At 42.9% G+C, this 26,026-nt stretch overlaps 1 protein-coding gene across 1 annotated transcript in view; it reads right to left on the minus strand.

Moving 5' to 3' along the window:
• Positions 1-2,703: 2,703 nt before the first annotated feature.
• Positions 2,704-26,026, minus strand: part of prkx (protein kinase X-linked) — a 41,842-nt gene continuing 18,519 nt past the window's right edge. Inside the window, exons 3-8 of the mRNA XM_019264946.2 lie at positions 23,927-24,190; positions 19,111-19,230; positions 13,918-14,013; positions 9,418-9,475; positions 5,145-5,222; positions 2,704-4,368 (exon numbers count right to left, since the gene is read on the minus strand). Of these exons, the coding sequence (XP_019120491.1) occupies positions 4,243-4,368; positions 5,145-5,222; positions 9,418-9,475; positions 13,918-14,013; positions 19,111-19,230; positions 23,927-24,190 (742 nt within the window). The 3' untranslated portion in view covers positions 2,704-4,242. The remainder of the gene's footprint in view (positions 4,369-5,144; positions 5,223-9,417; positions 9,476-13,917; positions 14,014-19,110; positions 19,231-23,926; positions 24,191-26,026) is intronic.

Consider the following 26,026-nt stretch of genomic DNA (forward strand, 5'->3'; position numbering starts at 1 on the left):
TATTCTTGAAAGTAACAATTTCATTTCACTTCTTTCACTCACATCTTTGCACTCACTCGATATGAAGGAGGCCTCACGAGCCCCTGTGAGACCCCCCAATGAGAGTCAGATTGTTAGAAACCAGTGTTCGAATGGTAGAAGAGAACGTGAGCAGAGATTATGAGTGATTCTTTCGCCATCCATCCATCCATCCATCCATCCATCCATCCATTCATCCACCCACCCACCCATCCATTCATCCACCCACCCATCCATCCATCCACTCACCCATCCATCCATTCATCCACCCATCCCTTCATCCACCCACCCATCTATCCATCCATCTACCCACCCACCCATCCATTCATCCATCCATCCATCCATCCACCCATGTATCCCTATCAGGGTCATAAGGGCTGGAGCCTTTCCCAGCTGGCACTGGGCGAGACATGGGATACACCCTGGACAAATTGCCAGTTCTACCTCACACTGGACTCATTTCACATCTCTTCTGAACATTGGGACAATAAAATGGTTTGTCTGGAATCTGTGTCAGTCTCAGCAGCATCTCTGTAGCACTACGCTTGCTACAATCAGCTGGGTGGAAACAGGACGTGTATAGCGTGTCATATCATTGGTGAAGCAAGCTCTTTTCAGGAATATAATACATTACAGATATGTATAAATAAAACATCACTTCCAGGGGACATGGCTGTGATTTACAGAGTTGTAATATGAAATAAGACCGGAGCTGAACAGCTCTCTCTTTATTGTGATTGTCCCCTCTAACAAGTCGTCCTTTTGACTGTTATAGTTCCTGAGATATGAACAGAATATGAAACAAGTTATTGAACTGAGCTTTGCTGTTCAAATAAAACATGTTGAGTTGTAATCATTTCAGAGCAGTCAGCTCAGTATCAGTGGATATAAAATGGAAAAGAGGCCAAAGATTCAGATTTATGGCCTCGTGTGTGTGAGTGTGTGTAGAGGGTAGAGGAGTCCGCCGTCTGCGGATGATAGCAGCGTGACGTCTGAACAAACAGGGAGTCGCTCGGCGCATACTGATGCTCTCCTCTGTCACGGTATGCGTTCTTTTATGAAAAGCTGAGACTTCACACAAATGAAGAGTTCATTTTCTGCAAAATGTCAGATTTCCATTTCGTAAATATGAAAGCTTTGCTCGACTTCACAAGGCCGGCAGCTGACCTTCAGAGCGAGCGAGCAAGCAAGCGAGGAGGGAGGATAGGAAGCATCAGGCAGGACACGAGAAGAAGAGAACATGTTTCTTTCTTTACACATTTCCAGACTCTTCGGTCTTCATACAAACATGTGCCATTGCTTTAAAGTTCCATAGTTCAAGGTATAAAGGGAGTTACTGTTTATTAAAAGGCATTGTTATGTACTGGGTAGAAAACGATGTGTGATCGTGCCGGCAAACATTTTAAAAGGCAAAGTTTGGAGAAAGAAAGCGTTGTGTTGCTGGGTGGGACATGATGGAGTGGGGCTGGAGGTCAAAGACAACATGCATCGTAGAAAAAGTGCTCTACACGCACCAACAGCTGACTGAGAGTCCAGGTTCCTGTACTCAGCAGAAAAAAGCTCTACATACAACATGGTGTGATATTACAGGCATTGGGAACGGTTATTATTTTACATTATTAAATGCTACATATCAACAAGACAGAGCCGCCACTGTGGAAATACATGATGAACATGAAGTGAGGAGAATTTTTTGAATCAACAGTTACAGGATGGTCTGGTGTGTTTTGATGGATTTGATGTGAAGATACTTTCCGCACACTTCATTTAACATTTAAAGTTGGGAGTTTTTGGAGACATATTCACAAAGTTTCTCATTGTTCCAGTAAAGATCTTCCTAATTGGGCACTAAAAGTTCCAGGGAAAATAACTTTTTGTCACATTTACCTTCCTGTCACGACATCCTGACAGCGGTGCATGGGAAATATAGTTGATTGCTCACCAATCAGCTGTCTTCCTTGACTCTGATTGGTTGTTTTGGTTCAGACACAGATCGTCTGTCTCGTGTCCTACTTTCAGGATAAAGTGACAATTTCAACAAATCTGATGAAATGTTATTGTTTTCTATTAAAAAGTTATCGCCTGCAGCTTTAAAGAGGAACTCTTATGGGGAGTACATGCGAGTAGACTTTTAGGCCTCTAGAGGGAGCTGCATGAAGTCCTCGAGTGATGTCACTTGAGTCGGTGTCAGCTGATGACCACAAGTTTAAAAAAGTAGCCAGCCAATCATCTCTGCTTCAGGCTAGACGCTACACGACAACACCAAACTTAATGGTCAAATTGCATTGTGGGTAATGTAGGCACCAGGTTTGGACAAGGAAGAATGTGCTAAACATACCAGTCGTGATGGTTCTGCTTGTTACTCGGCCAGTTAGGAGACATTTTTGGCCTCAAGATGAATAAAAGCTGCTGATTAAAATGATTTTTCTTTCAACTATTAGAACTGTTTAATGTTGAATTGCTAGTGTTGCTAAGTTTATTTTTTTAAATGTCCCACTGTACAAAGGATCCTTATTCCAATATGTAACCTGTCACGTGTTTGTGTTAAAGGAAAACTCAAAGATCCGGTATTGACCAGGTTCTTTTAGGAGAACCATTGTGAGGAGTCAGATGAAGTGATGAGGATGTCAGGTTCCCGTGGAAAATCGTTCATGTGGATCGTTCAGAGAAAACACACAAAAACACTTCAGTGTTTCAAGTGTTTACTCCTGTACAGCCGGGCAACAACACACACACACAGATGACAGAGTGACAGTGTGAGCTAGTGATGAACAGATGATACAATGTCCTCAGGCTTTGTTCAGACCGATGTCAGCACTGCGCACTGTTGGCTCAAGTTTTTGCTGTGACGCAACGCTGGACGTGGAATCATGCGAGAGTCCATCTTTCCAGGCTTCAAGCTACGTGAACGCAGAGTGCCTCAGACCAGTCGGTGAAAGGAACTACTGGCAGCTACAGCAGGTGTGGTTTAGCTGATATGAAACACGACGGAAAACTACAAAAAAAACAGTATTTTACGACTATTTCCTGCATCATGTTTTATTGTCCACTCAACTGAGCATAACCACGAGCGTGAAGAGCACGTTCACTTCAAGTATGTTCTGTTTAATGCGCACTAGTACAGTGGTTGTATTGAGCTTTGATTGCTCGGGCAGTTGGCGGCAAACAGTCACATGAAGTTTATTTTGACTACACAGGAACCTGAAACGCTGATGAATACTGACGATCACCTGTAACCATGAGTTAAATATGAACTACCTTTCACCGCAAGACTTGGCTTTAAAAGCATGACAACAGTTATAATGATGATGATGTTGATGAGGCGGGATGAGCAGAGTGTCATGGGAAAGTCTGCAGCACATTTGTAGGAACAGCTGTGACTGTACGGTAATAACAAAGTCCTTTTGGCTGTGGATAAAGCTGCGGCGGGAAATGACAGAGCTGGGAGAAGAACACTCTTACAGTAGGAGGAGACATGGCAGCACACTCACAACACCTCACATGTACCCAGAGTCCCATGATTCGACTTCTATTAGTACCGCACGGAGCGCCGGCGGCGGAAAAAGCACTGCTTCAAGTGAACTTTATGTAATTGCAAGACATCATGCCCATCAGTGATGTAAGGCACCTTTTTACAAGTGCTACTGCTCACAAATTAAGTGGCTGCATTCACGACTATACACGATATACGGAGTCTAAAAGGCGCACATTAACGACTACTGGCCGGCTGACAGTTACAGCACCAGTCTGGAGTCACGTTAAATATGACTGCATGAACATTTTAAAAAGAGATAAAACATTAAACGTGATAACATTAAAAAAAGACCTGATTGTTCTCTTTTTTTTTAAACTGAGAAAGTAACAGTCTTTTGGTTTCAAAGGAACCAGATTCTTTTTGTGTTTTATGTTTTTTTTTTTTTGCATATGAGCAGGCTCAGAGTAAAACCGTGATAAAAACAATTAAAAACAGCAAAAAGGTTCAACCGAGGTCAGATAAATAAAAATATAAAAAGCAAATCATCTCTGTGGTATGATACATGTCACAGCATCAATCATCTGGAGTTTGTCTTTGGGGGGGTTATTACAGATAAAATGTGACTACTCCCCCCCCACGCTTTGATAAATAAGGATTTTCTCCATGACAGTACCTGTAACAGTAACTCAACAATATGTCAACGTGTCACTCAGGGTATTTCCGTCAATAAATAAAAGCAGGCTGAGAGATCAGAAGTTCTTGAAGATCTCTAAATCCTTCTGAGGCACAGGAGGGTCTTTCTTCCAGTCGTCCTCGGGGTAAACATCAAAGTTAGACGTGTCGCCCTCGTGGGACACTTTGGGGACGATGGGAGGCTGTGGAGGACACGGAACAGTTAATACGAGTTCAGGAGAAAGTTTATCCTCCTTACTGTCCATTCATGAGCACTGACATAACACAGCAGTCAGAAATGTAACACTGACTCCTGGAGAACACACAGTGTCAGCATGCTGTTATGCCTTGGACTGTTTTCTATATTACACAAGATTCAATTTTAGAAAATAAAATAAAAATCAATTGTGAGTGAAATGAAATAATGTAAAGAATTTGATCTATGAACTGTAAATAACAACAATGGATCAAATGACTGTAAAGTGACAGTGACAATTCTGCCGTTCCACTCGGCTCTATGGAGCTCTTCAGCCTCTTTTAGCTCATTGTTTTGGTTTTCGCCTGCTCTATGAGATAACTTCTGTTATGATTTGATGCTGTATTAATAAAACTGAAGTCATAATGTACAAATTCAAAAAAACTAGAGAAAAAAAACAGGATTTGAATTTTGGAATTTGTACTTTTTGATACATCAGGTCAATGTAGCATTAAGATTTTCAAATTCATTTTTCCTGCCATTCATAAACAGCTTACATTTACTTTTATTTACACTCAAAGATATAATTACAGATATTTAACTTCAGAGCTACAGAATACATCTTCACTGATTCCAAACGTATTTTTTTCTTAATGATGATTTGATGGATAAAAAAGCACAAATTTAATTCAAAGGAATGAAACTGAACAGAGCAGAATCTCCTCAAAGTTAAAATGATTTCCTGACAGAGAAACAAACTAAAGTGAGGAGAGCAGCTCTCACCTTCAGCTTCCTCAGAGGAACGGCATCCCAGTCAATCGTCTTGAACCACCGATGTTTCTTCACGTCGTCTGCTCCGTTCTGAAACACAACACGTGGAAACAAATTCACTTTACCGTACAACACACACCGCTGACTCTCCCTGACACATGCTCTGTATGACATTAACGTTCACGTCGTGCGACTTGTGGAGGGTGGTAGTGATCTGTCACTTTGATCCGGGAAATATTAGAAATGAAATAAGAGGCTGTTAGGGTGTGCTGCACCTGTAAAGATGAGATCTGGAGTGTTTTAATAGTTCTGTCAGATGTGTGTGAGCGGAAAAGCTGCAGTGACAGCAGCTCACACACTGCATGTGTGTGTGTGCCCTTCGGCGGACGCTCGTCTTCGCCCCGGTGTGGTAAGCACTGTTTCAGCGCCCGCTCACCACAACAGCTGCGAACATCTGGGCATTTTTTAAACATTTGAAATGGCTCGGAGAGGAAGAAAATGAAAAACTGGTGGCAAATATCTGCCAGCGGTTTCACATGTATAACAACAGCAACAGAGCCGGTGTGTGGAGCTTATAGTGGATCTCCTGTTTGGAGGAGTGGGGTGGAAGCACACATGATTTTCATCTCTGTAAATATAAATATAACAAAAGGACAAAATGTCCGGCAGTGTGGAGTCCAGAACGTGTCAGGACGTTAAACTTGATTTTTCTTTAAATGATGAAAATAATGCTTGAATTTGAAAGTGGACCACCTAAAAACAAAATTAGGTCCGACCCACTGAGCAGCAGCAGGAGCTCTGATAGGCCAGACTCGACGCTCCACTCCCGCTAACACATAACAGCTGGCCAATCAGAGCTCCCGCTGCCCCTCTGCGGGTTGGACTTCATTTTAATTTCATTTCATTTAACTGATTTGAGCTTGCGGCGTGTGTGTGTGTGTGTGTGTTGATGGGATATAATTTCTGGTTGTGAGAGGTGAAGCTGTAGGAGCGGAGCGAACAGTGTGCAGACAGCTTTACCGTGGATAGCCAGCTGTGTACACACATGAGGTTTATTATTTAAAAAAACTACATTTCCATCAGCCTCAGCTGTACTCTGTGTTTAGACATGATGATTACATGTAAACTAAGACGGTAAACATTACACCACCTGAACGTCGGCATGCTAGCATCGTCATTTAGTTCACACAGAGCTGCTCGCATGACTGTAATGGCAGCAGACTTACAGTTGTGTGTGTCTTTAAACACAGATCATGTTGAGTTATTTCTGCTCAAGAAAACCAAAAATTATAAACAGGGATCTGGCTCCAAATGGTCCAATCCCATTGGAGTGCGTATGTCAGATCTATGCTGGATACTGGATACAATGTAATGTCGTTTCACCGGACACGGCTTGGTGATGTTGCGGCCTTGAACGTTTTTCCCACCAGACTTTGTTAACTTGCTCAGGAACGCTCATTCTAACCTTGGTTCATGAGCTTCTACCATGAGTAAGTAGGCCACATAGTTCGATTGTTTCCCTTTTGTCGGTTTTTACGATCTGGAGTGTGCACAGGGTGTTTTATTTTGAAAATCAACTGGATTCTCTTTGTGGTGTTTGTCTGCCTTCCTGCCAGCTCCACCTCCTCTGTGCTGCTTGATGTGGCATCAGTCAAAAATAAAAAACTTCTACTACTACTGCATCCTCCGCGGAGCAGAGTGGAGAAATGCTTCTGGGATGCTTCTGAAAATGTAGCTTCTTCTGGTAGAATCACAATCACTGTCGCCCACGAATCAGTGTCACTACTTCTCCGCTAAGCAGCAAGTTTGGTACTGAGCATAAATATCTATGTTAAAGTAACATTAACATCATGCAAGCAGGCTTACAACATGTTTCCTTTGAAATGGATCAGGAATCAATCAGAAAACTGATAAAGAATCAGACTGATTAGGACAATCATATCAATTTCTCTTCCTAATAGTGAATCGACCACAGCTTTTATGGCCCTATGTACAGTTTCAAGATCCTCTCAACATTTTAAGAATAGGGAACATTCTCTGTGATAAGTTGATTAAGTTGAAACTGTATATAAAGTTAGAGATTGAATATGATTGGTAGAAACATTAGCAAATGGAGTAGTGTGTGAATACTGTAAATAAAAGAAGTAATTTATATCCATAGTTATCCCTTTTTAGTTAAATGAACATATTTCTATAAGCTGTATTTTCTTCAGCCTGTGACTTCACGGCAGCATCAGCGTTAATGAGCGATGTGACTGGAATATTGGCAGCCACGAATCAATATCATCTTGTCTGGGATTATGTGGAGTTAATCACTAATGTTAATTGAAATGCTCCAGTCCTCCAGTCTGAATGGGAATCTGCACTGCTCCCATTGATGAGTGATGAAGGGGCAGGCTCCCAGTAAAATGTATGATTTTCCACTCTGGAAGAGATCATGAGAAGCCCCTTAACTTCCTGAGGCTGTGCACGCTGAAATTAGTCTAAATACTTTCTTCCACATTGCAGACCTCTTCTTCTTCTTCTGTGCCTGGGTTCTGAAGTGTAGCTGTTCAGGAGGTTTAAGGCGAGTTAAACTGAGTTTAGTTTAATCCTCCTGTTGTAATCAGGGGCCAAACTGGATATGAGGAAGTCAATCAGCTTATCGCTGTGCTGAAGGCGACTTGCCGCACATGAAGGGTCGGTCTGAGGTCAAGTTAGTATGGACTTGAATTACTGTTGCTACATTTGATTCTCTGTTGTGAGACATTTATACGACCTATCTGAGACCAACTCAACATATCAAAGAGAGCATCAAAGCCATTTCAAAGTTGGGAAGTTTGGAACTCTCCCATTCAAAGTACGACTAAGAGCAGAGTAAACCACCTCTGTAGGGTCGGCCCTTCTAAGTAACTTCAGCTTTTCTCATCAGCGTGGTCCACAGCAATCAGCTCTATGAGCAGCAAACCTGCAGGCAGTGCTCAGACCTGAAAGGAGTACTTGCTTGCACAGGGCGTATTAACGCAACTTCCTGGCTTGTTCCGCAGCTTTGAACTACATGCCACGGTCTGCTGTGTATTCCCATATGGAGTTGGCTCAGATGTCAGAAAGTTGTCTTCTTTTATGACCTACATGTGGAACTTTGGTGTCAGGATTGTGTTTTAAAGCTCAGAAAAAGCTAGTTGACACTGAGTTCCATTTTTAGAAAGCATATAATGCAATATAATCCACTACACACCATGAGATCAATATCAAAATTGACATCCAATCTCTTGCCCCTATCAGGGTAGAGAGAAACTTTGGTGTCATGATCGATGACCAACTTGTTGATCACGTTGCCCGGTTGTGCGGATTCACACTTAACAACATAAAAAGATCAGGCCATGTTACCAAACTCCTGACATAGGCTGTGGTCGTCTTGTGACTCAACTCAACTCTGAAACTTCAACTGAAACCTTTTCACATGATCCAGAATGTGATGGTGCACCTGGTCTTCAGTCTACCCCAAAGGACGTGTTACTCCAGCTGATCAATCTCCAATAACTAATACAAATACAAAGTAGTTTCTGGTTCAGATAAAAGTCGAATGACTAAATGTAATTATGAAAAGCATGATAACCAATTACAGGATATTGTGTTATTTGCTAGAATTGTAGAAATGTATGAAGTCATTTAGCACTCACACCTCCTTCATGAGGGTATTTCTTAGAGAAATGTTGATCCACCTGTGTGGTCTGTACCCTCACTGATTCAAATAGTTTTAAGCTTGCTGTCTAATGAGCTGACAGCTGAAGATATATTTTGCAGTGAGGTGGTATTTCTCTACCCAACAGTCTGATCCAGTTTGAGTCTACCGAGGACACATTTTGAAACACACAAATTCAGGATGTTACACTAAATAAAAAAAGTTTTGCAAATATGTCTCTGTGCTCTCAAACTTCGCCTCGCAGACTGGTCGAAGCTTGAAGTTGTTTTGACTCAATAATCCAGTCATGAAAATGCTTCCATTGTATTGCTGAGAGGAGCAAGTATGCTGCTTCCATTAGGGACTAACAATATTTAGATTATAAGTCAGACATATTACAAATAGGCATCCGTCCTGCTGGAAGCGAAAACATTTAAACAAGCCTTCAATAAATTTCTCTTCATCTATAACTTATTGGAAGCATGTGGAGTTGAGTCACACTGTGGGCCTTTCCTGTCCTGCCCTGCTCCTCAGACTGCTGACGTCAAACTACCTACTGAAGGTATGAAATATTGTGAGCTGCCATGTGGTTCAGGGAGACGGGAAGTCTAACCAACTCACCTTCATGTTGCCTAGCCTCCTGGCTCGGTCAATGACCAGAAATTTCTTGATGAGGTCTCTAGGGGAAAAAGAAACAGTCAGTGAGTCCAAAGCTGTACCATGTGAAAAGTGTTCTCTCACTCTCTCTTTCCCTCTCAAGGAAAAACTGTCAGAAGGTCCTGTCCAGAACTGTCAAAATGACAAATGTATCCTCCACAAAAGTGCCCTGACAGCCTGTAAGAGGTGATGAGGGCTTGCTAAGTGAGTTGTGTCCTTTTGACAATCTTTTAATTGAAGAAAGTGAGCACCTTTTCCAGCCGTCAGGACCTTTTCTGAGACCATAAACTCGGAAACGTGATGCACACATCCGTGGGATGTGAGTATGAGGATGATTCACAGGGGTCTTTGAGTGGCAGAGTGTAGGTTTTCTGATGAAATGTGATAGCTGCTGACGAACAGAGAGCTTTCGATGAAGGTGCCGTATCTCACATCCGAAGAGCTGCTGACAGCCTCATAAATACAGCGGCTGGATGTTGACGAGTCAGCTATTTCTCTGTTTTTTGACTTGATCCATCCTATGCTTATATACAGGCCTTTGGAGTGATATGTCATAGGAAAATATTTTAATCAGCTGCGGGGGAATGTGTTATGCTTTTTCATGGATTTCATCCGGAAAGGATGGGACAAAACGAGGAGGGGGGAAGATATCAGAAAACACACAAGAAAAAGCTCTCCTACATTTTGTGGTTCACTTTTCAACACTGAAGGTCTAGTGTGTAGAATTTAGTTGCATCTAGTGGTGTAATCGCTGCATTACAATCTCCTCACATCACTCTAACCTTCCTAGTGCAAAAGAGAAACAACACTTTAAGATCCCTGTCTAGAGTCACTATTTAGTTTGTCTGTTCTGGGCTACTGTAGAAACATGGTAGATATATATAAAAGGATAATGTCTAAATAAAAAAAATGGCCCAAATCTTACACACTGCACCATTCCAATTCTCATTTTCAATTTGAGCTTTTCTTTATGAAGCTGCACTAATCACTCTTTTAAAACTGTTTTATCCTCTTTGAGCTTATCGTTTTGGTTTCACAGCCAGCAGCTTTACTGTTTTGCTTCAGAGTTCTCATCGACCAGGTTTCCAGCTGTTCTCAGTGAAGAACCTCAGGTAAACCCATTGCACACTACCCGCTCGGCATCAAACAGCAGACAGACACAGCTGGAGACTAGCTGGTGGGACCACTGTACTCTGACGGGGGGCGTTAATAAGTAATGTTTGACAGAATTGTTGGTTTGAGGTGAGGCTGTTTGGAGGCTTACTGCCTTACAGTAAGTTTATGTTATGCAGCACAAATGAATATCACATCAATTTTACAACATTAAGTTTAATAGAATTCATCTACGTGTGTTATATAACAGATTATGTCTCAGTGAGTGTTGGATGTGTAAACATAACATGCCAGATTCTGTGTTTTGAGTTTGTTACACTGCCCAAGTGGACAATAAATTACCAATCAATGCAGCTTTATTCTCAAACTGAGCTTTTTATTTTTAATATTCAGTGGTTGTTTTAATGCTGAACATTTATTTACTGTACATCTGAATATGGCCAAATCAATTTTAACTCCTAGATAGTTAGTTATTGTATCACTCATAAAGAGTAACACAGCTTTTTATTGTGTTATCATAGCTAAACTCTTGCACACACTCATAGCTGCGCTGCAGCAGTTTAGGGTTTGATATCTTGCTCAAGAGCACTGTGACGGCGGCTGTTGACAAAAGAGCTGGTGTTACTCATTAAAGTCACCTGAACACATTCTTGTCAGCCACCCAGGGAACCGGGGAATTACATACCAGCTTCCCAACACGTATAGACGGCAGTTGAAGACGTGGAGATTGTGCAGAGGCCGTGAGGTCAGGTCAGCGCAATGTCAACACGTTCATAACACGTCCTTAACAACCAACTAATTTTATGACTAATGCCTTACAAGACTTTTACTACCGGGGTCACCCTGGGACACTTCTCCAGTCTCTGTGATTGTCTATGCTCGGCAGCAGCTGCTGCCGGAGACGCAGTGGTCCGCCTGCAGTCCTCTGCAAGGCCTTTCACTTCTTGATGGATGGGTGTGTGTGACGTTGGACTGTGTAAGAGTGATATAAATGGTGGAAATATTAAAAATCCTTCTGTCTGCTGGCTGCAAGATAGATGGCTTAACAGTTGGAAGCCATGGGTTTCGCTGAATTATCAGGGGAAGCAGTGTGTGTCTGGCCTCTCCGGGGCCCACTGTGTCAGGACTGATTGAGTGAGTGCGTACACACTCACACACATATACACACCTAGAGCACGCTCAGCCTGTAATCTTGCACATTCCTGTACCCTCCAGCTGGTCTAATGGGCAGTGTGAGAGCTCCAAATCAGCTGGGTGTGTCATTAGTGACTGCAGGTCAACCTGAAGCCCCTCTTTAGCTCCAGGGAGCTCATTGTCCCCATGTTAAAGGCACTTAGAGACCCCATCCACGGCCAATGGTGCCTCCACAATCGTTTGAAGTATTAGGCTTAAATGGTCATTTAAATTATGATGTTGGCGGTGGGCGGGGGGTTGGGTGGAGTGCGTCAGTGACCCTCAATAAAGAGAATATCATTTCCTGACTGGGTACAGCTTATGAACACGACCACCTGCAGGCGAGGGTTTGGTTTGAAAAGTGCACAATGTGGGTAACCCTAAAGGTAGGAGTCTGGGCACCTCCCTACCTCTTAGTGGGGTCTTTCTTTCAGGGGGATTTGGTGGTTAAAAAGTTAAAAACTGATATCTTTAAGCTGGTTCCAATATTTGTAGACTCTTTATTTACATGAGATTATCATTGTAAAAGGTCAACAAAATACAGAAATAATGGTTTGAATCTTTCTCCGGCAGAGTGTTATTGTTGGCGGTGTGGTGAGGGGTTTGAAACACCCGACAGGAAGTGATGTCAGGACATCTGCTCTCTATTATTTTTCACACGTTTGCAAGTTGCTCTTGAAGATTTTTTCCCCTTTAGGGACTTTTTTTTTTTTAACTGATCTATGGATGGAGGGTGTCATATACTGTACAGATTGTAAAACCTTGTGGGAGAATTTATCTTGGGCCATGAAAACAAAATTTACTTGACTATACGCAGTTGTCTACTTTCAGAGGAAATAACAGACATATAACCGAACAGTTGACTACATATAAAACATGAAAAATGGCTGTGAACTAACTTCCAGGTTGGTCAAACTTATTTGGAAGAGAACACAAAGGCGAACACTAAAAGTGAGTGTGTGTTGTAAGCATCCATCACAGTTTACAGACCCACTCCTGCTTCAGCTTTGACTTACTGAAGGTGTGTGCAGAGCTCTCTTATGAAATGTTGCTATTATTTTATCACTAATCGGGCTGACATCTTTGATCCGACATGTCAGTAGTGACTTGTATCTGTCCCATCAAGGGGATTTTTTTGTCCTATTGATCACAGAAACCTTTTGATTTAAGAGACTTATATCAACCCATGAGCTTTGTTAATCTCATCCACACTGTTTGCAGAAGGTTCTGGCTCTGCAGCAGGAAGATGATGGACCAGGACTCTGTGATAGTATATTTATCATATTTGACAGAAATTATAGACCACACGACAACCCTGATTCCAAAAAAAAAAGTTGTGTAAAACATAAATCAGATCACAAGACTTCGGATCACAGCACACTTTAACGCTTTGTGTCCGTCTGATCATGATAATCTCTAAGATACTTGAGAAAACTGTAGATAATCAGCTTTGTGACTTTCTCCATAAGAACAGTTTTGTTGTACAGTAGAGGGTGCTCTTAAAATGTATCAGCTTGATTTAATGCAGCCTTATTGGCTATCAGTGATTAGACAGCAAGATATCAGTCAATGCATTAGGTACTGTATCTGTAACTGCTTATCCTCATCAGGGTCACTGGACTTCCAGAGAGGTATTAATTTAACTATGTTTATTATTGGGTTGCAGTTTGCGGTGGTTGAACTGGACTGCATCATATTGAAAGATGTTTTTAATATCTTGGCAACCACATTTACATAAATGAGAGGGTCATAATAACATAAAACAGCTTTCAGTATGCTAATTCACTCGCATACAACAACACCACCCTTCTGGCAGAGCTGTTGTATTGGACGACATTCAATAGTACATGTGTACGTGATGAAAGGTATCTGACTCATTGGTATTATTTCAGGAGAAGGTTGTCAGGATGACGACGGAACTGGAGCCACAATGTAAAATTCCTGTGTGTCTTTATAACCGTTACCATAGTACAATGTATGACATCACACAGGGACAATACAAAAGACTCTCCGTGGGGAGGGGGATGAAGTCATTCAAACCAATTATGTGTGACTTATTTTGAAAAAAGTGACATCCATAGTAAAAGCAAAGACATAATGTAATCCAAAACACACACACACATACACACACACATTTTGTACGTGTAATTTGAACCCGTCCTTGTGGGTGGAGCTTACTTGACATAGAAATCCAGATGGCGTGGGAACTCCAGTTTTCCGGCCAGGATCTTCTGATAGATTCCAAATGGATTGTCATCAAAGAAAGGTGGGTACCTGCGGAGGCAAATAAATGTCATCTCTCGCTGAACACACACACACAGTCCCAGTGAGCACACTCGATCTGTGCTCTGCAGACCCCCCCCCAAAAAAAAAACACAGTATGACGCAAGTAACAGGTAAGGTAGGTAAGAGCTTACACACATTCACCTGGAGAAGTCTGAACACATGTGGAGAGGTCACCATTTAGAGTGTGTGTGGGTGGAGGGGGGGGCTATGGTAACTTTCTGCTGGAGACAGAGCGGCCTTTGTTCACAGCTATTCTGATGATGGTGTGTGTGAGTGTGTGTGTGTTAGTATTTCTACCACCCACTGCCTTCTGCTGCTGCACTCTGCTGAATGCTTTCCCAGCTCTGCTGTTCTTCCCTCTGCTCTGGCCTGGACAAGTCATTACCCACAAATTACATAATGGGACCGGCCTCTAAATGCATTACGCGCGGAGCAGACAGGCGCATAATCGCGCCAGTTTGTCACACGCCGCTTGCCTTCCCGGTGAAAAGCTTCAGAGTCAGGAGACTGTGGGATGAGGGGGGGGGACGTCTGGGAGCGCCACAGACTCCGCTCATGTGTTTTTGGTTTTTCATTTTAAAACTGGTGCAGTCATAGGTGGAAAATGTGGGTCACTGTGGCAGAGGAAGAGGACGATGACACAATACGACCATTTTTTTTACTTAAATTGATGGTTCCAGAGTAAACAATGTCATCTATGACAAATGCATTACACAAAAACAGTAAACGGACTAAAAGGTTTAAGATGGAAACTTTTGGCCTCAGAATGATCCCCTTTGAATCAGTTTTATATGGATATTAAAGATATTTTAAGCGTGACATTAATCATATTTTATGGAGAAAATGTTTTCTGAAGTCCTCCAACAGCTCCGCCTCAACTTTCAGTGAGTTTCCTGTAAACTGTAGCTACTGTTAGCTAATGCTAGCTCAGTCCGTTAGCCATGGCGCCCAGACTGTGAGCTCAGAGCTCCAGGGGAGTGTCAGCTTTTGTTCCACTGATGTTTTGAAACCACCGTAAAGAGTAGGCTTTAGGCCCGAGGCCTGGAGCGGGAATGCTGAAGAGGAGCGATGCTGAAATGGACACCAGGCGAGTAGCACTCCAGCTTAAGCTTAGCAGAGAATGGCCGAGATGGAGAAACAACAGAGGATTCTCAGTATGACAGAGGAATTTTTACATTTCCTGTACTCAGAGTTTGAAAGGCCAAACTTTGTCCAGTAGCTGTGAGATTTGTCCTGCAGGCAGCTGGGTTGTTCATATCTTAGAGACAAACTTTAATCCGTTTTTTTCTGATGGACCAAAGTCAATTTTCCATTCTGGTGAACAATAAAGATCTATTCTATTCTTTTCAATTCTATTATGAACACAGCTGGTGTAAGGGCCTGAGGATTCAGCTGATTCAACACCTTGGCCTCGAAAAAAAAAAATCCAGTAACTACCGGCCAGATATCATGAAAAACTTTATTTGGTATGAGCGTTCATGTTCCCCTGATGATGATGATATCCCTCTGACCTCCACTGCAGCAGTACAATCAGGCTCAAGTCCAGCTGGACTGATATATTAAATGTGTTTGATTCCAAAATTTCTGATTTTGTTGCCCCCAGTTGTGATATGAAAAACAACAGTTTGGTGTGGAGTTACTGCAGCACTGTCAGAAAAACACAACACACAGATTTCATCACGTTTGATTTCAGTCTTATTTTGCAATTTTGTGACTTTAACTTTAATACAGAGTGTGCCACAGTTGGGCGTACACCTAAAAAAGATCTTCTGCCTGTGGCAGACAGGAGGACCATCTTCTCTTGTTGGTAATACACTGTCTGATTATTATTGTGGCTGTAAAAAGCTTCTTAAACCTCCTTTTTAAAATGATTTCACAGGCTGAGAAGCAACTTAACTTTATTCAGAGAGATTCCTGGTTTATTAAACTGATTTCTCTTTTTTTTTAATGCACAAGAGATGATAATTGAGATGTGAAATGCACACTGTCTTTGGAAATATTGAGCGTATTCATACTCTAAAGAAGAGTATATTTTATTTTAATGTCCTCATGAGCTTTCTCATAAAAAAACAACTACATTTTTAGCTCCACTTGGGGTCAGGCTCTAAGAAAACAGAATGATTACGATTACAACACTTTAGTTTAATGAATTAAACTGCATGTCCTATGACACGGACTGTTTTGACAGTCTGGTGAGTGTTTCACAAGGCCGAGCTGGGGTGGACGAGGACTGACCGAGAAGCCGAGAAGCAGGGTCAATTTCATTTTTATGCAGTCAATCCGGAAAATTGAGTCCAGGAGTAGACATGCTTTAATTAAACTTCTAAAGTGAGGTTCGACTTCGCATTAGAATACTTTTTGATGCAACTTACTTCAATAATTAGCATGAAAGTGACCTTGAGCAAAACTCTCACTGAGAGTTGCCATGGCTTTCCGACAAACTGAAGCAGGTCTTCGTCTGGGGGGTAAAGATAAATACAGGAGGCCGATTTATAGTGTGAGAGGAGTCAGACTTCATATACACAGCTACATGTACAACTCCTTATACACACAGGATGATTGGTTTCTATTAAGAGCAGAAATCTGGTCCTGAAGGCAGGATTATGGAGGGAGGACCCATTCTTTTTCTTTGACTCTGTCTTGGCTTCCTCCCTTGGGGGGCCCCCGACCCTTCACTGAATGTTTTTTCACCCCGGAGGAGGATGATCTACCGCCGTTGACTTTTCCGAAGCAGCCGCTACATTCTTCGATCAGGACCTCTGACGAACAGCTACACAATACTGAAAGATGAAGAGAGCTCTTTGTCTGGCAGGTGGAGGTGGTGTGGAGGGGGCTTACAGTAGTCCCCCTCCCTGATGTGCTAAGGGCAGCTCAGCAGCATCCAATCTCTGGCAGAACTGCGACACTTCAAAGCCTGCCCTGATGAATGCTGGGAGAAGGTCACATTCCTTCCACAAATTCAAAAAGCCACGTGGCTTTTCCTACAGCGTACAGAGAATATAGACGTTGGTGAGGGTGAGCCGGGCTCGCACACAGGTGACCTTTCAGAGGGATATTAAAGTTTTAACTAGAGGTCTGACAAATGTTCATTCATTGATCCCATGTTTAATGGTTATGTCTTGGTTATGTACAGAAACACCCAAATATTGTTATTAAAGCTGTCTAATCAACAGTCTATATTAACAGTGGATCAAATGATCATGCGTAATATGAAAGTTAACGCAATGATGACTGAGCTGTCACCAGCTCTGCAGGTCTCAGCTCTACAGACCTTTTTAGACTCTTTAAGCTTGTTGTTTTGGTTTAACTGCCAGCAGCTCGACTGTGTTCTCGTCAGCCCTCTGTACAATGTTCAGCAGACACAGTTAGAGAGCTTGTGAACATAATTTAGCAGCTAAAGAGGCAGATACATTTGCCAGATGTGAAAATGTTTGTTAAAAATGTTTTCAGTAATGTGTGTACTGCTTGGTTTGTTGCCAGTTAGAGGTTAACACTGTTTCAACAGACACTAAATAATGATTTACTCTTGAATTGATCTGGCAGGAGCTGGTATATGTGATATTTAGACATTTTAAAAGTTGATTTGCCACCTCAGCGGTGACTGATGGGATTAACAATAGTTCATAAACTGAAATTCTGTCCTGCTGCTAGATGAAAGTCGTTCATTCTCCGGGGACTTTGGATAACTTTCAAGATAATCTGTCTTATATTTGTTGACTTATTTCATATCTAAACTGCCGACAGGATTTACTTGTGAATTCTGTGCTGGCGTTTATGCTCCCCCTAGAATGAATCGGACTAGATCTGAACCAACAAAACAACAGTGCCGTCCCTAGAGCCAGCTCCTTAGTGCAGTTAGAAAAATCACCAGCAACGTTAGTGAACAGAAACAGTGCTCCTGTTATTGTATCTGCTATAGATCACACTGCCAGCGCTGTTTATTGGGACTATGTCTTGTGGAGAAAGTAGGTCCACCGAGGACTGTAATGTAGTGCTGCGAGCACAACAACTTAAATTCTATTCATGCTGCTGGACTTGGGTTGGTTGGAGGCAGATATCTCAAGACCTATGATGTACATGTAGATAATGTGTGTGAACTGGCCCTTTAAGTAGAGTTTGCGAGAAAGTTTTAAGTGAAACAAAGCTTATTTTATGTATAAAAAAAAGTTAGAAATAATTAGAATATTGCAAAAAAAAAAAAAAACGCCAGCCAGCCAATAATCAGGTATGACTGTGCTGTTTGCTTCAGTTAATTACCTGCAGAATTACAGAATATCACCTGGAGTGTCCCTGAAACAAAGTCCCAATCAATGTTTGAGTCAATCTCCACCTTCGGGCCTGTTCTCTCGGAATGCCAATAAGGCACACGCATTGTTATTCATCGCCAACCGCTGAGAACATTAGAATAAACCACAGCGCTTTCTAAAGGGGATCAGCGGCATTGTTCTTCATCTCCAACAATGATTCCCATTCACAGATTCATTTGTCGCAGCTCTGCAGTATCCAATAAGCGCACAATGAATAGATTTCCCACACCGAGACAATAACAGCAATATGATTAATTGAATAATTCCTTTGTTCCGTGTACGCAGGCTGCTCTGCTGCTCTGTTCACTCGCTCACTTTTACTTGCAGAGCTGTTATGTTGGGTTGCATCACTAGTGCGAGTTTGTCTGTGTCTGTTTGTGTTATTTAGTACTGTTTTGATCATCGAGTTATTCCAGTCACGTGGAGACTTGTTCAAAGCGTTCACTGTCTGGGCTTCACAGATGGATTTTTTTCACCTGTGTGTGTGTGTGTGTGTGTGTGTGTGTGTGTGTGTGTGTGTGAGAACATGAGAAATTCTTTGTGCAGACGTTGCTCTGATCTCCCAGACAGGGCTAACTTCTCAGAGATGTTGCAGGTCCTCTCCACAGAACCACATTATTCTGCATAAACGCTGTCTTGATCCAGACGCTCTTTAACACCCCCCGCCACCCACCCAACACTGTGCTTCATCACCTCAGTTGCTCTGGTGGAGGAGAGCGCCCCCCGGTGTTTGAAACGGCAGGAGTGCGACGTGTGCTTGTACACTGCAGCCACTTACCCAGCCAGCATTTCAAAGATGAGGATGCCCAGAGCCCACCAATCCACTGCTCGGCCGTGACCTTTGCTTTGGATGACTTCAGGGGCCAAGTACTCAGGGGTGCCACACAGAGTCCAGGTCCTGACACACAGAGGAAAGGAAGCACGTGCATTATTTGATCAGCTAATCATTATTTGAAGTTATTTATGTAGCACAAACAAACATTCTGTGGCTTCTCCAACGTTTTCTCAATGTTACCTGGAGGTTTTGGACTGTTAGCTAAAGGAAATAAAATGTTTCTAATACAAATTAATTCATTTCGAGGATGTTGCAGCAATCTGAGCTGGAGCTTATTAGGATTTTTCATCACAGTTCTTTATTTCTATAGCTCACATTCACACCTGGAAGCTGTCCAGCACAACCACAGCGGCTACTGAGCAGCTGGAGCAGCAGGGGTTAAGGGCCTTGCTCAAGGGCACCTCAGCTTTGACTCTTTGAATCCAGATATATCGTCCTGAGGACTGAACTGACGACCTTTCTCATCTGACAGTTAACTGATAAATCATTTTCATAGTTTTACACTTTCAGACGAGGAAAAGCAGCAAATTCTCACATGAAAACTCACCGAAGATGAGTTATGTGTGGGAATATTTCCTAGTTTCACTTTCAGCAGCCTTTTTTTCTTTCCTAGTGCGGCGATGCGTCTTGTTTTCAACATACTGACACACACTGTGTAATTATCTCCAATGACTTGCAAAGTCATGGCTAATTTTCAGAGAGCATCATCACTGTGCTCACATTAATAAGTAATGTTAACACCTCTTCTGCCTATGTAAATATATAAGCCACTTCCACTCTGCCAGTGTGTGGAGTGGACAGATGACAGGTGCATCTGTGCATTATATACGCGCTGTGTAAAAACACAGACTCTGGTTGCACGGGGAAGACAACACCCGTGGGTAAAGCGATCTGTCCGTATCACCTGACTCAGCTGGATCAACTTTTATAGTACTATGAGGATGTGAGCTGCGTGTGGATGCAGGAGTAATTGATCTTGGAAGTGTTGGCCTGCGCTGGCTGGGCGAACACGGGATGAAAGTGTAGTCCAAACACGAGTGCTGGACAACGAGCAGAGCAGATTATTTGCCTCCGGCTCTCCACCCTCCTGACTGACGGAGCGGCTGATTGACACCGTGCACGTGTAACAAACATGCACGCTGTGTTCTCTGTGAAAGCCACTTGTCCTCCGATGAAGAGCACTTGGCCCGGCGCCAGCCTTTCATCGCTCTGTCACCAATATCACCTGGGTAATGACCTCTTTCGGCCAGTTGCCGTGGCAACGGTAATTTGTATGGAAATGACGTTGGTCTTGGTGGAGTATGAGGAGGCTGCCGATGCCATGGGGGAATAAAAAGCGTGGGGGGTGTGTGTGTGGAGGTGGCACGGCCGGCGTGGAAAAAGAAGACGCGTGTGTTTGGAACGTGTCGATGAGCGTGTCTGCCAGCAGGGGACACTGTGGCAGCACGGAGGAGGAGGAGACCAGGCAGGGATGACGCTCCATCACATCCTGAACAGGGCTAGTGGCAATGAGGCAGTTGTCTTCCTATCCCAGGCAATTCTGCTGCCCTCCATTTATAGAAGTGAGTCGCTTGCACATCAGAGAGGTATCTACTCCCCATCTGTTTGGCTCTCCCAGTCTGGGGGAAAATGTAATCTTACTCCATTATGTTTACATGTCAGCGGGGGTCAACGCAGCGCCGCTTGGGAGAAACAGCCGCAGTGAGCGAGGCTGCAGTGCAGTATGAAGCCGTCTCCTCGCCTCGAACAGTGCATCTTTTCAATTCTACCGAGGTCACAGGGAGGCCTCGCTCACTGTATATCTAATTCACACTAAATGACATCAGTTTGTCCTTCAAGTGGCACCGCTGGGGGTTTCTCGGAGCTGAGAGGATACCCTCAAACTCTCAGAAGACGAGCCGAGTGGCATTTCCTTGTTCCTACATCAATTACTTAACAAGTTAAATCAAGTCATGGAGTCATTAAATACAAAGAGGGATTAAAACATCCAGAAAACAGCAAGACCTTCGAGGTGAAAAACAAACTATCTGATCACGTCGCAAGTCAAAGTGAGGAAAAGTTTAACATATAACACACACATAACCACCATCAGACGCTCTTAGACACTTCAGGAAGCACTTCATTTCAAAACACACCGAGAGCAGAGGATTCACACTGCATTAAAACAGAGCTCTGTCGGTGTGGGTGTGTTGTGCGGGGTACCTGTGAGACAATGACAGCTGGAGTCGCAGACGAACGCGTTTAAAGGCTTATCAAACGCCACAACACCACACGGTGGTTTAGTAAGACTCACAGACGGGAGCCGAGTCACATTATCTGCTCCTCAGTGGGGAGAACTTGAAAGAGCCATTATGTGATTTCAATTGACCTTACTGTAGATTCACCCACAGACAGCTGTCTGTGTTCTGTAGGGATGATGACAACAGTCAGACGCCGGCTAATCCCGAAATGGTCAAAGCTGTGAAGCGTGGGTGGAGCTGAATGAAGCCTGGTTGCTCAAAAAAGCCACCTGTAACAGCACCCACCTGTCAATCAAAGCATCCACGCTCTTAATCCTGCATAACTTTAAGCCTTAATATAATCTGAACAGGTGAGTTGTATATAAATTCACCCTCAGTACAGTTGTCATGAACGGGGAAATTAGCTACAGAGACCAAAACTGTTTTTTGTACCAGGCTGTAAACATGTTTATTTCTGCTGTGAAACATGGGGACTTATGGAGACTGACTCACTTCTGGAGCCAGCCTCAAGTGGACGTTTGAGGAACTACAGATTTTTGTCTTGACATCACAGCCACAGAGTTTGCACAGTGAGCAGAACTTCATTTGTTCTAATCCTGTTTGATATCTCCAGACCTCTCAAATGTATGACCATATTGATTTCATCCATATCATTCAGGCCGAGTTTCACTGCTGTCAGGAGTATCTCTGTTATTTTTGAACTCTTCAACCACTAATTTCCTGTAAATGAAAGAACAGGTTCAGGTGTTTACAAGAAAAGAGAAAGGTTCGGTCTCCTAAAGTGAAACTGATACAACCTTAAAAACCAATAGAGAGTGGAGCTGTGGCCTGAGAATGAATCCTGCCGAACAGGACAAAGTCCACGAGGTGTTTCTTCCGACTTCAATTCCAAGTTTAAATCAGGAATTTCCACCAAATCCACAGTGTACACACACACACACACTCACACACACGAGCTGAATCCAAGTGGAGCTTTGCTGAGCGCAGCCTGACAGAATGTACAGTGTGAGCGCAGACATAGAGTGGACTGGCAGCTGCTTTGTCATTCACTTTCTACTGACGATCAGTCAAGCTGAGAGCCGAGTATCCCCAACTGTCATTCTGCAGCCACACACACACACACACACACACACACACACACACACACAAATAACATAAATAAAGTTCAATTGCTTCACTCACTCTGGTCCACCGTCGAAGTTCCGCTACTGGTTCCCTGCACTTACATCCAAATAAAAAAGTGTGGCTACAGTCAGCTGTGAGTACTCTTAGTCATTTTTTAGAAATCAAGGGTTTGAAAAGAGGTTACATATTATGATGATTTTATGTGGAAGCACACATAACATAGAGAGTTTTTGAATTTCAATGTAGGCTCATCATTTCATTTGTAATGAAAAATGTGCCTGGGACATCGTGCTGCTTACTCTCCATGTTGGTCACATGTCTGAATAAACGCTTTGACGTAAATGTCACAGCGGTAATCTGATGTCACGTTGACAGCAGCACAAGGTCAAACATAGAGATAACTAGATTAAACACACATCTTGTCCCGCCTTCTTCCGTGTCATAAATATAACTATCATCATGTTCTGCACGCAGAAAATAAAAGCACTTTAATAAACTATGAAATGTTGTGGAGGAGCCAACTGAGACAACTCGTGACATGAGAAATCGCACATCTTTGTCATGTCACAGCCACGATGCTAGTTTGGCCCATTCCCCACCCCACTTCAAACCAGGAGTGCTTCAGAGTTTTTCTGCCCACCACAGTTTGTTAACTTGTTCAGATTTGGTCATATTTACCTGGTTTATATGATTCTAAACATGTAAATATGCCGTGTAACTGAAAATTGTCCCTTTTGTCTCTTTGCAAGTGTTTTATTTTGAAAATCAACCAGATTCTTTGTGCCGTTTCTGTGTCTTGATTGACGCAAGCTCCCTAATGATGTCCACTCGGAGCCAGGCGAAGACCTGCTGCCGGGTGGGGTTGGAAACATTGACTAAAATAGCTGCCATTAGCTCCGGTAGCCATGGCGCACACGGAACGCGTCACATCCAAGCTCGGTGTCTTTGAAAAATGATTTCATTAGTTGATGATGAGTAGATGAGTTTCAAAAATAGTCAGAAATGCTGATGCTTATTCCAAGATGATGTCTTCAAAGCATCTTTTAGTCACTACCAAATCAATTTACAATGACATCAAAGTGAGAATGTTCTGGAACCAAAATCAAAAAAATTTTCATTTTTTCCTGATAAATCAGGAGAGAATTCTTTCCATGAACAAACAGCTCCAGTATGAACAAAATTCTCGTACTGGCTGGTACCAGATTATCTAAAACCTGTTGTTATTGGCTACTAAAACGTATGAACACACGGCTTACACTGACTCCCCCAAATCCAGAATACAAACAAGTCTGGATTTCAAAGTAAAGGTGACCACCTCGTCTCACACTGAAAATCAATATCATCCCTGCTTTATTAACTCGTGTTTACACTCTATGCTATATTATTTCTCTCACCTGTCAGAGAGCTTCTTAGCGAAGCCGAAGTCAGTCAGGCGGATGTGTCCTTCACTGTCCAGCAGGATGTTCTCAGGCTTCAGGTCGCGGTAGACGATTTCTTTGGCGTGCAGGTACTCGATGGCGCACACGATCTCGGAGGTATAGAAGAGGCCGGTGAGGTTGCTGAAGCGGCCGCGGCTGCGTAGGTAGCTGAACAGCTCACCGCCTGGCACGTAGTCCATCAGCATGTAGAGGAAGCGCTCGTCATGGTGGGTCCAAAACCTGAGAGAAAACACACGGAGAAGGTTCAGTCTTAAGGACTTTTTAATAAATGCTGAATCAGAGAGTAGAAGTGTTGAACTACTGTGTGACGAGCTGTGGAAATCAGATCAAACCAGAAGCTGTATCAGCCTCCTTTATCCTCCAGTGTGGTTTGGAGCAGCGTGCAACAACTATTTCAGCTGGAAGGGCACTTCAGAGGAATAAAAACAAGAGAGCACTGTCACTGATGAAGACAGAGGAGGCTCTAGCGTTTTCCATAAGTGCTGGCTGCTGGCCACAAAGACGATTACTGACTCTTTCTTACACTGCCATTTTATCTCCACACTTCCTTTCGCTTCTTCCGTTTTCTCAAGCTGGAGTCAACCTTACCTTTACAAATATTCAGACACATGCATGGTATGTGCTGCGTGTCACAAACATTGAGGGATAACAGCACATGCAATCCTCTTTTATTCTCAACACACGGCATGGACTTAATTGAGCAATGTGTTTTATTGACTGCCACCCTGGGTGATCTGATTAAGCCACTTGTTGAGCCACCCGACAGAGACGGTGTTACAAACTGTTCCAGCACACAGCTGAACTGTGTATTAAAAATAACTGTTAGAAGAGCTGCAGATGAAAGGTTCAAGCAGTTATATGACAGTAATACATCACATAACAGTGTTAATGAGGTTTGTGTCAGTACATATGATAGATTGTCTGCAAACACACAAGCGCAGGCTAAAAATCTCAAGTATGTTTTTCAGGAAAAAGGAGTCGACTCTCAAATCTCAATTGTTGCCTTTGCCATTTAAGACTTTTTGGTGAATAGCACATTGTAAAATCATACACTGGGCATGTGTGCACAGATTTTTCATGTTTCTGAATACTGCTACCTCCAACTGAGCTGTAGCAACACCTGAAATTAGTAAAAACTCTTACAAATATTCAAGCAGGATGGGTAATACCAAATGTTACCACCAGGTGTCAGCTGCTCATGAGTAAAACCACAATGGAAGCCATGAATGAGAGTGGGGTTGCAAGTTTTCCACTATATGTCCATGCCAATGTTTTAAAACAGCTGGAACTCTAGTGGGCTTTTACACGAGACCCCGCGATAAACTGTGTATAAAGAAAACAACAACAACAAACAGCTGACTTTGCTTCTCCGACGTGGAGGAGATTATAAAAAGCATCTGTTGTGTCATAAATGATTGTGTGTTGTTCCACTTCAACAATCAGTCTCTCATCGTCCATGTTGAGACCCTTTGATTGATTGACTGCTCACCTGGTGCCATTGGTCATGACGTAACGTTGATGTGAAGTTGTGATAAGCGACATGAACTGCGTATTGTATTTTATTTTGAAAGGGGGTGGAAGTTTATTACATTGATTCTATGTTGGATTTCCTGTCTGGTGCGCAATGCTCTGTTGAAATTTACGCGGTTTAGCAGCGGCTCACGTCAAAAATAGAAATGCTACGGAATGCTCGCGCCGTGGCGCGGAGAGATGAGGTTTGTGTCAGTGCTCTCATTGACTAGACTGGCAGCGATCAGCTCCGGTGACGCGGCGCAGCCGTTATGCGGCGCGTACGCCCCTGGTGTGAGTGGGCCTTCATGCGGGAACCTTAACAAGGCGAACAGGAGCAGCTCAAAATTAAGCTTCATGTTCTGCTATGTTACTGACACCTGGCTAGGTAAGATACAGTTCTATTGAAAAGGAAAAATATTTGTATTATTATCAATTATAAGTTATGCTATCCGGTGAATGCTCCTTGTGCTGCAGACAGAGCTCAGAGGATTGTACCAGTTTTCAGTCCAGGATTTTGTGGGCGGTCCTTAAAGAGTGGCTCGA

The sequence above is a fragment of the Larimichthys crocea genome, chromosome XIX, assembly GCF_000972845.2.
Source record: "Larimichthys crocea isolate SSNF chromosome XIX, L_crocea_2.0, whole genome shotgun sequence".
Lineage (NCBI taxonomy): Eukaryota > Metazoa > Chordata > Actinopteri > Sciaenidae > Larimichthys > Larimichthys crocea.